Source organism: Orycteropus afer, unplaced genomic scaffold, assembly GCF_000298275.1.
Source record: "Orycteropus afer afer isolate SDZICR_OR568_19922 unplaced genomic scaffold, OryAfe1.0 scaffold00732, whole genome shotgun sequence".
Lineage (NCBI taxonomy): Eukaryota > Metazoa > Chordata > Mammalia > Tubulidentata > Orycteropodidae > Orycteropus > Orycteropus afer.
Genome location: NW_006922319.1, coordinates 695,843 through 707,064, shown reverse-complemented (window position 1 = coordinate 707,064; position 11,222 = coordinate 695,843). Strand labels below are relative to the sequence as shown.

Genomic DNA, 11,222 nt, shown 5'->3' with positions numbered 1-11,222 from the left:
TTTATGTATAATTCAGTGACACTAATTACATTCTTCAAGTTGTGCAACCATTCTCTCTGTCCTTTTCCAAATTATACCAGCACCATTAGCATAAACTCATTGCCCCCAAGCAAAATCTTCTCCCCTCTCCCTCCCTCCCACCCCTGGTAACTACTAAGAATTTTTGGTTTCTGTTTTTTGGTATATTTGCTTGGTGGTGCAGTGGTTAAAGCATTCAGCGTTAAAAGTAGATTCAAACCTACCAGCCATTCCATGGGAGAAAAATTTGGCAGTCTGCTTCCATAAAGATTATAGCCTTGGAAACCTACGGGGCAGTTCAACTCTGTCCTGTCGGGTGTTATGAGTTAGAATCGACTCCATGGCAGTGGGTTTGGTTTTGAGTTTATGTATTTGCTCATTTCATTAATGTGCAATCATACAGTACTTGTCCTTTTGTGACTGAGTGACTTCACTCAGCGTGATGTTTTCAAGGTTCACCATGTTGTGGCATGCATCAGAACTTCATTTCTCTTTATGGCTGAGTAATACTCCCTTTTATGGATATACTGTATTTCACGTATTCATTCATCTGTTGATGGATATTTGAACATTGGTGTATCTGAGCCCCTGCTTTCAGGTTCCTTGCTATCAGTGTAATGCTGGCCTCGTAGAATGAATCAGGAAGCGTTCCTTTCTCTTCTCTTTTTTGGAAGAGTTTCAGAACGCTTGGTGTCAGTTCTTTAAATGTTTGCTGGAATTTCCCCAGTGATGTGTGTGTTGTTGGGAAGTTTTTGGTTACTGATTCAGGCTCTTCACTGGGTCTGTTGAGATTTTCTTTCTTCTTCAGTCACAGGTGATTTATGTGTTTCTGGGAATTTCTCTGTTTCATCTAAGTTATCTAATTTTTTATTTATGATTTTTTATAGTATTCTCTTATGATCTTTTTTGTTTCTGTAGGGTTAATTATAATATCCTAACATTTCTGATTTTAGTTATTTTCATCTTTTTTTTTTCCTTTTTCAATGTAGCTGAATGTTTGTTAATTTTACTGATCTTTTCAAAATAACAACTTCTTGTGGTTTTATTCTCTCTGTTGTTTTTCTGTTCTCTATTTCATTTGTCCATAGGGTCGCCATGAGTTGGAACTGACTTGATGGTACCTAACAGCAACAACAACAACAACACTTCATTTATTTCTGCTCTGATCTTGGTTATTTCTTTCCTTCTGCTACCTTTGGGCTAAGTTTGCACTTCTTCTTCTAGTTCCTGAAGTTGTAAAGTGAGGTTATTGATTTGAGATCCTTTTTTTTGTTTTTTTTCTTCCTTTGCTATACAGAAGATGACGTTCTCCATAAGCTCTTCTACAATTGGCTTTTTCCTCTGGTAATAGATCCTAGAAATCATACTATGTTAGTTTATAAGCATCATCTTCATTTTTTATTAAAGTTGCATGTACTCCAGTGTATATATGTTGTTGTCGTTATGTGCCCTTGAGTCAGCCCCGACTCATAGGGACCCCTCCTTGGATTGCCAAAGCAGTATTAATGACTATGGAAGTAGATTGCCCAACCTTCCTTCTGAGGAGTGGCTGGTGGGTTTGAACTGCCAGCCTTCTGGTTAGCAGTCAAGTGCCTTAGGCACTATGCTACCAGAGTTCCTAGTGTATATATAACATTTAAAATTTTTTCCCCAAAAATATTTTATCTCTGTTTTCTCTTATCTAAATGCTTTGGCTAATGCTTCCAGAACAATGTTGAAATAGTAATAGATATACTTGGCCTTCTTGAATTTTTCCTAACTCTAAGGAGTATGGCTCTGGAGTTTCATTCAGGTTAAGTCAGATTTTGGCTTTAGGATTGAGCAATATGTATATTGTTATCTATCTATCTATCTACCTATTTTTTCTCCAAAAAAAGTTATTTTTGGAACTGGGCATTAAATTTTATCAGACTTCTTCCACATGTCAAAGAGATCATACAATTTTTCTCCTTAGACTTAACAGTGTGGTGAATTATATTAATAGGTGTTTTAATACTGTACCATTTCTGCATTCCTGGAATGAATCCCATTGGTTATGCTATATTATTTACTAAGTGCACTATTAAACTTTTTAGTAATATTTTAGTTAAGATTTTTATATTGATATTTGTAAGTGATATTGCTGTGTAATTTTCTTTTTATCAAGTTTAGGTTTAAATGTTACACTTGCTTTATGAAAAGAACCTGGAAGTGCTCCTCCATTTTCACTATTCTGAAATGATTTATGTACTGTTGGGACTCTGTGGTCTCTAAAGGATTGCTAGTATTCTCCTTGAATCCTTCTGGGCTTGATTTTTTTTTTCCACAGTGGTGTTGTTAGGTGTTATTGAGTCGGCTACAACTCAAAGCAACCCTTTGTACAACAGAACAAAACACTGCCCAGTCCTGCACCAGCCTCACAATCCTTGCTATACCCGAGCCCATCGTTGCAGCCACTGTGTCAATCCATTCCGTTGAGGGCCTTCCCCTTTTTCGTTGACCCTCCACTTTACCAAGCATGATATCCTTCTCCAAGGAATGGTCCCTCCTGACAACATGACCAGAGTAGGTCACATGAAGTCTGGCTATTCTCACCTCCAAAGAGTATTACAGCTGCACTTCTTCCAGGACAGATTTGTTAGTTCTTCTGGTAGTCCATGCTACTTTCAGTATTCTTTGCCAGCACCACAAATCAAAAGCATCAACTCTTCTTTGGTCTTCCTTTTTCATTGTCCAGCTCTCATGTGCATATGAGGTGAAAATACCATGGTTTGGGTTAGGCACAGGAGCTCTGGTGGCATAGTGCCTAAGGCATTTGACTGCTAACCAGAAGGCTGGCAGTTCACATCCACCACCCACTCCTTGGAAGGAAGACTGGGCAGTCTACTTCCATAGAGATAACCGCCTCAGAAACCCAAGGAGGGGTCACTATGAGTCCGGAACCAGCTCGGCAGCAGTGAGTTTGGGTTTTTATTTTTTTGGTTTCGGGTTAGGCACACCTTAGCCTTCAAAGAGACATCTCTGCTCTTCAGCACTTTTAAAGAGGTCTTTTGCATCAGATTTGCCCAGTGCATACATCGCCTGATGTCTTCACTGCTGCTTCCATTGGTGTTGATTGTGGAACCAAGTAATATGAAATCATTGACGACTCCAGTCTTTTCTCCATGTATCGTGATTCTGCTTATTGGCCCAGTTCCTTGTTAATGTTCTTCAGTTCTTCTATGAAAATTAGTTCTGGTTAAGATCTTTATGAACTGGAGATAATATTAGTAAAGTACAGTTTTCTAAGAATTTTTCTTTTTATCTTGATGAATTTATATAGTGCTATATGAAGTAGTTGCAAGTATTTGTTTAAAAATTTTTTCCCTGCATCAATAGTTATTTCCCCATGCCATTTCTTATTTTGTATATTGTGGTTTCTCTTGCCCTTGCTCCTTTTTTTTTCCTGCTTTGATTAAATTACTTAGTAGTCTATTTTGACCATCCCATCCCGTTTCCCATGCCCCCCACCCCTGCCAAAGAACCAGGATTTTGATTTATTAGTTTATTGTTTTTCCACTCTCATTTTCATGAATTTCTGCTTTTACCTTTAGTCTTCTTTGGCTTTGTTTTGTTGCTTTTTTAGCTTTTTGAGTTGGGAAATTTATTAATTTATTTTAATTCTTTTATTTTGAGTGATACAGGCTTTTAGGGCTATGACTTTCTCTGTAATCACTGCTCTGGATGTAGTCCATAGATTTTGATATGTAATGTTATCATTATTGCTGTTGCGAAAATTATGTAATTTCTGTTTATAGTTCCATTTCACCCAAGAATTGTTCATGAAAGGTTTTTTAATTTCCAGATGGGAAGGCACTTTTTTTGCTTTTAAGTTAAGCTCATTATATTTGTTGATATTATTGTTATGTTTGGGCTCAAATCTATTTTGTGCCTTTTTTATATTTCTCTTGGTATTTAGTTGTTTTATTACAGTAGTTACCTTTTAGAATCTTTAATTACCATTTTTTCTTATTTAAATCTTCTATCTGTTCTATCACTTTTAAGTGGTATCATTTTTCTTCTACTTATTATCTATACAGCAATTGAGAGTCTTATTCTACTTTCTCTTGTCTGTGATTAATGAATTTTACTTCTTCCTCTCTGGTGGCGTAGTGGTTAAAGCATTTAGCTGCTAACCAAAAGGTCACAAGTTTGAACCATGGGAGAAAGATGTGACGATCTGCGTCTATAAACACTTACACCCTTGGAAACCCTATGGGGCAGTTCTGCTTGGTCCTATAGGGTCGCTATGAGTCAGAATTGACCTGGTGACAGTGATTTTTTCCAATCTGTGTGCCTCTTGTTTCTTTCTTGTTATATTGTACAGTCTAGAATCTCTAGCACAGTGTTGAATAGAAGTGATCAGAGCAGACATTGTTGGCTTATTGCTCATCTTTGAGCAAAAGACTCAGTTGCATACGATTAAACAGGAAACTGGTAGTTGTTTTTATAGAGATCCTTTTTGAGGTTCTAGAAGTTTCTGTCTGTTCTGGTTGGTTTTATTTCATCTTGGCTAGAGGTAGAAGTCCTTACAAGTTGTATTTGAAGTCGGTTGTATTTGAAAAGTTCAATGACAGTCTAATTCTCTTGGCCTTGTAAATTATTTCTTATTTTTGCCTAGAGGCCCTGAGAATTTTTTTCCCATTTGTATTTAAAATCTAATTATCTTACTAGACAATGTCTCAAGGTTAATCATTTCAGGTCACTTTTTTCTGGCATCCAGTGCCCCCTTTCAATTGATAGATTCTGGTCTTTTATTTTCAGAATATTTTCTTGGATTATATCTTCAAATATTTATTTGGTTCCATAGTTGTTTTCCCCCTTCTGTGGACTCCAATTACATGTGTGTATGTTGGCCCTCCTTTGATTATATTCCATTTCAGCTCCTTTCTCCTTGATCCTCTTTATCTCATTTCTCTTCTCTCAGGTTTTTTTGTTTCCTGCTTTCTTTGCAATGTCCCTTATTAATTTTTCATTTGAATCCATTCTTTCTTGACAACTTCTGTTCTTACTTTTTTTTTTTTTTAATTTCTCACTTGAGGTATTCTTTTTCATATCCCCAAATTCTTGATTGCTGATAGTTAATTCTGTTTGGACTGTAGCTCCATAGTTGATATTTCTGGGGAGAAGTGCTTCGATTCTTCCTTTCTGTTTTTTTTTTTCCTCCATAGTTTTGATGAATGTGGTCTGCTATTTTCTAAGCTTACTCATTTTGTGAACAGCTTTCTCTTTCAAAAGCTACTCTTCTGTCAGTTTTACCTTCCTCTGTGCAGTTTCTTTTTCTTTTTTTAATGCTAGTTCTTTTAAGAATAATGATGTAGTGCTGAGAGGGAGAGCAATTTATACTATTGCTGTTGGGAGGGGTTGTCAGGTGTATTATTTCTCTTTTGGTAGGTTCCTTAATTTCCCCCTCTTGTTTCCTTCTTTCCATTCACTGTAATGTCTCCAGGAGGTAATGCCTGTTTTCTGTATACCTTATTACACCTGCTCTCCTCACTTGGGAGCTCTGGTAGCATAGTGCCTAAGGCACTTGACTGCTAACCAGAAGGCTGGCGGTTCAAACCCACCAGGCCCTCTTCGGAATGAAGATGGGACAATCTACTTCCATAGTGATACTGCCTCGGAAACCCAAGGAGGGGTCGCTATGAGTCGGGGCTGACTCGACGGCACATAACGACAACAACAACTCCTCACTTACCAACTCTTGTTATCCAACATTTCACATTTATGGCAATAGTAAAAATCTATATTGCACATTAACGACGTATGCCTGGCAATAATGCCAAGATGTGAAGTGAGAGTAATGCCAGCTGTGATTGTGAAGGGTATGTTTCAACTTCGCTGGCCCATGATTGTCAATGGTTTGGCAGTTATGTAATGATGTAATCACTTTGTGATCTGATGTGGTCATACTCCATTTTCACATAACACCAGTTTTCACATAATGGCCTGGTCTTTGGAACCTAAAACCATGTCAGTAAGTGAGGAGTGGGTATATTCCCTAGAAGCAGTGTTTTGTGAGGTTGCCAAGTGCTGTGGCCTATCAAAGCCTGGGCTTGTGTTCATTATTTTGGCAGTCAGTTGGACTTTCTCTGGGAGTGATGTTGTTTGTGCTTCCTCTAAGTTTTCCACATCCCTTGATTCTTTCTTACGGAGTGTCTAAAGCATAGTCTTCTTTGCTCTCTATACATGCAGGCTTGTAGCAGTGTGCCATGGTGAGAGCTCCGTTGGAATTTATTTCTCTAAGTAGAGATAGTTTTAGAGTTGTAGTAGTTATTCTCTTAGTAAAGGTGAGGTGTTGGCCATATGTGGTCGTATTTGTTCTTTTTACTCATTTTATGATTTGTTGGAAGCTGTGCAGTGTCACCATTGTAAATCAGCCCATATTACTTTTCAGTGTAGGTAAAAAGACAACCATCGTTTTTATAACTGTGGCTCACTTCAAGGAGCCACAGTAGAGTAGTAGGTTCCTAGCTCGTCCAGGCTGTGTTTGCTGCAGCTTCTTGAACAGGCCAGAGTGGAGATGCCCCTGTTTCCCTTCAGCACCGTCCAGTTCCCTTTTGAGCCTTTTTCACCCAGCCTTGCTGAGGAGATGAACAACAGGGTAAGTGGATGGATTCTGCTGGATGATTTATTTAATTACTTTTATAATATCTTCCTTTCTCCCTATTATAGGAAATAATACATGCTTTACTGAATTTGTCATATATTTCTTCAGAGTGTTTCTATGTCCATATTAACATTTAAAAAATACATTTTTATAAAATGGAGTCAGCCTGTACATACTGCTTTGTAACTGTATTTTCATTTAACATCTATTTTATACATCTTTCCATGTCAGTACATATCTTACCTCCTTTGTTTTTAATGGCTGAATCATACTGCATTATGTGGTAAAATTATTTACAACACAAGCTTTATGAATTTTTGCTGTTATAAGTAATACTGTAATGACTATCCTTATATGCAGATACTGTGTTTGGGTCAAAAAATTCCTTTCAGTAGAATTCTCTCATGTTTTGACTCATCATTTGTTTTAGACTTTCTTTCTCTTTTCACACGCACCTCCTCAGTGTATTCTGCTCTTTTTCCTGTAGATGAGGATCAAGTGGTCAGAGATGTCAACGGTCTATGTTGGGCCATTTAGCAAAAATTGCAACCTCTAGGTGCTGGAGAGGTTGTTGAAGAGCTTTGGTCAGTTCAATCAATGACTTTTGTTCTTGAAACCCATCAGGTAAGGAGACCAGAAAACTCAGATTCTGACCTAGATTAGTGCTAGAAACTCCGATGTCTGTCTACAGGAACTGTGCAGTAGTGAATAGTAGTTATGTGAGCTTCACTGCTACCAGCTGGAGTGTGAGACATGCCGTGTCTGATGGGGGCACTTGTTGACTCACAAGAATGTATTCCCATTATTGCCGGATCTTTGGATTGTTAAAGAGAATTGAGACATCGACCAAATTTCAGATTGGCTCATTTTTTAAAATATCATGTAGGCCCGACAAAAAGTATGTGAACTAGTCAAATGCAGCCTATGGGCCTTCTGATTGTGACCTCAGTTTTATGATAAAGTACCCTTTCAAAAACAGCAGTAGTTTCCGTGTCTTGAGAAGTCTCTGTAGGGCTTCACTCCACAGTGGCTTATAGGTGGGTTGAAACACAGGAGGATGTTTCTGGGAAGGTTCTCTCTCCACGGTCATGCTACGACTCAGCTAAGCACAAAGTGATAAAGATATACTCTGAGGTATCGAGTACAAAAGCATGAAGAACAAGCAGTGTTGTTCTGCAGGGGAGTTTAAAGGAGACCACTTAAGAATAGACAAGATACTCAAGTTCAGAGAGGATAAACACCTGTGGGTGTATATCCACACATTTATGGATACCGAAGATGTGACCTGTGCAATGGAAGAACATAGCTCCCCAAGCGTATAGAAAAGCTACCTTCGGAAATTAAACTAACAAAAAAGACAAATGGGAATCTTTACCTGTAGCTTCCAGTCATGACTTTGGTGACTCATAAGAAATATTATGAAAAGCAAGTAAAGAATTTATTAGTGCTTTTCCCACATACCCAGGAAAGAGAGTTTCCATTTCAAGTGACAGATAAAGGTTATCATCTTAGAACCAGTTCTGAACCTTGGTGATTCCACTTGAAAGTTGAACTCCACCATGAGGCAATCTGCCATCACTGTCTAGCCCAACACAATAAGGGCATCTGTTCTGGTAGCTTTGGGCACCATAGGTCATGCCCCTTCCCCAGCTTCTACTGGAGCAGTTTGAACCTGGAAAACAAAGGTGAGGAAATACTGTTCTTTCTGCAGCCTCATCTCTGTATCCAGTATGAAATCCTGAAAGCTGCCCAGCTGGCCATAGAGACCTTGGATGGTGTTGTGGTAGAGGGGATCTGCATCAAGGTAGAGTGGCCAGAAACAGTCCACAGAAGTAGCCATAGCCCAGCACAGCCTGCCTGTATTTATAGAACCCAAGGAACATAGGAGGGACCCCGGAGAGGCCCAGGCACAAGACTTCTGTTATGGAAAGTCCCGGCCAGGCCTGCAGTCGGAGCAGTGAGCTACCTAAGCCACAACAGCTTTTGTTTTTGGCAGCATTCACCTGGGCTAGCTCGGGGTCTTCCTGGTACTATTATCATTCCTAAGGGTCCATATGATTGACTCTGGGTGGTGCTTTGTGGTTACCCATTCCTTCAACTTTCAGGGGAATCAAATGATGGTAATTTGAAGTTTCTTATATAAGAAAACAGTATCATTGGGGGTAAGAGGCAGAGAACTGATGTTTAATGTTGGGAAAGGGGAGGGAAAGAGAGAATATATTTACATGAAAATATGAAAGTATCTATCTAGTCTCCGTGGTTCTTTGAGGCAGTTATCTTTTCCCTCATTTTACAGATGAGGAAACTGCAATATTAAGTTATTTTCCCTAGGACTCCAGCTAGTAGCATGCAGGCCTAGGGGTTGAAGTGATGACCTTCTACCACTAACAACTTGGTTCCTGGGATAGGTGCAGAGGCCTGTGACAGAGCTCACCCTTGATTGTGACAACCTCATGAATGAACTGGAATGAGATTCTGAGACCAAAGTACTATTTACCTGTGTGGAATGAGCGAAACCTTCAAAGAACACCTATTGCAGCAGCCCAGCCCCTTCCTTGGCCTGGAAGCTTTGATCTTGCCTAAAGGTCTTAAAAGCAGAAAGCAGAAACATGACTGTTTCCTAAGTAAGTCTACACCACCAAATGCAGCCCTAGGGAAGGAGATTGCGGAGGGTGAAAACATGAGGTCAGAGAAGGGGAAGTTAACAGACAAGCCCTCTTGGACTAGACCAGGGCAACAGTTCCTAATTCCATCCTTCTGCCATGGCCCTGGTCAGGTGCCAGCTTGCCAATTTTCTTTGTTCTTGATAACAGAAGGGAGCTCTGGTGGTGTAGTGCCTAAGGCATTTGACTGCTAACCAGAAGACTAGCGGTTCGAACCCACCAGCCACTCCTTGGAAGGTAGACTGGGCAGTATACTTCTGTAGAGACACTGCCTTAGAAACCCAAGGAAGGGAGTTGGATTGACTTGAAGGCAGTGAGTTTGTTTTGTTTTGAAAATAGAAAGTGTGTTGTGGGGGTATTCTTGCTTTCAGAATTCATGGTATTGGACAGTGCCCAGAGGGCCCTTGGCATTCTCACAGGGAAGGGCTGGAAGCTGAAAGGCAGACATGCCCTAACCCCCAGGCATCTCCACACATGGTTCAGTGCCTTGCCTCTTGAATCAAGAAGGCCCCCAAGGCTTCGTGTCTTACCACCCCAGAGCAGCAGGCCTTACAGGTGAGTGAGTGAGTGAGTGTATCCCGGGTCAGGCAGGAAAGGCAGCTGCTCTGGTTGCCTGGCTCTGGGCCTTGGCCTTCAGTTGTTTGTAGAAATCAGTCAGGGGAGTCTCCTCAGTAACAAGCTTTCAATCTCCTTTTCCTGTCCTGGCCCCAGTCTTATTTCACTCTTCATCTTCTTCCAGCCCTGGCCACATCTGTCTTTCTCCCAGCTCTCTCATAAGCTTGCCGCCTCGTACCCGCTAAAGTCAGGCGTTAGTTCTCCGGGTGGGTCTCGAAGGGACTTTGGAGGGCCTCAGGCAAGAGGTCCAAGAGCTGGGTAAGTCTTCAGCAATCTAGTCTAGGGATTCCCAAAGGGTGGTACACACACAAGATGATTTTTGGTGGTCATAGATGGGCTTTTTTTTTTCCACTTTGATAATTACAAACTTCTAACACTCAGTGAAAATATGCAACTATGTTGAACCTGTGATTTCAGAGATAGTATTGCTTAGACAAGGCTAAAGAAGAATTGACTCACTTAAATATGTATTAGAGGGACACACAAGTGGAATGGTGAAGGTAGAGTGTGAATGACTAACGTTTAGGAAACTGTCCTAGTCTCAGCTCCCACACTTAACAAATGAGGAATAAAGGCTAGAGCTAGTGAATGACTTGCCTAAGGTCACAATGATACTTAATAGCAGAGGCCAGATGACAGCCCTTATCAGTGATGTGGCTCTCCTACCTAGCTCAGGCCCCTACAGGAAAGGACAGCAGCCATGCTTCCCTGAGGAGGCCCTAAACTGACCCTGAGGCCTGGGATGCTGTGGTTTGTGGCAGCAAACCCTGCAGTGTGGGCTCTAGCTTCAGATAGGGAATTTGTACAGAGCCTTTTCTGGGTTCCCACGGCCCTAGAGTCTGAGAAAGAGTGTTTCAGCCTCTCCAGAGATGGGCAGAGGATGCGCTGGCTGAGTGTTGCTGTGTGATTGTGATCCCAGGCCCTGAAGGTGGACCACCCAAAGGTAGCAGCATGGCGCTGGGGCCAAAAGATTGGAAAGCTGTACCACAGCCTATACCCAGGCATCCTCTGCCTCATCCTATGCCAAGAACCAAGGGGTAAGATCTGTGAAGGGTGGTCCCTTTGTGACTGGCCCTGGGTTCCATAGAAAGGCCGTTTGTCGATGTCCAGGCACAGAAGACTTACATGAATCGTCTCTTAATCTTCACAGTAGCTCTGAGAGATGTTCTATTCCTGTTTTACATTTATAGGCTCCTATAGGAGCACTCCTCGGAAGGAAGGTTGGGCAATCCTACTTCCATAGTGATACTGCCTCGGAAACCCAAGGAGGGGTCGCTATGAGTCAGGGCTGACTCGAC

General features: G+C 40.8%; 1 protein-coding gene across 1 annotated transcript in view; it reads left to right on the top strand.

The window, feature by feature from the left end:
- REXO5 (RNA exonuclease 5) overlaps positions 1-11,011 on the top strand; it is a 48,021-nt gene extending 37,010 nt beyond the window's left edge. Inside the window, 9 exon segments of the mRNA XM_007957350.1 lie at positions 6,536-6,640; positions 7,134-7,230; positions 7,233-7,270; positions 8,358-8,450; positions 9,055-9,124; positions 9,127-9,270; positions 9,681-9,842; positions 9,845-9,864; positions 10,844-11,011. Of these exon segments, the coding sequence (XP_007955541.1) occupies positions 6,536-6,640; positions 7,134-7,230; positions 7,233-7,270; positions 8,358-8,450; positions 9,055-9,124; positions 9,127-9,270; positions 9,681-9,842; positions 9,845-9,864; positions 10,844-11,011 (897 nt within the window).
- The last annotated feature ends 211 nt before the right edge of the window (positions 11,012-11,222 follow it).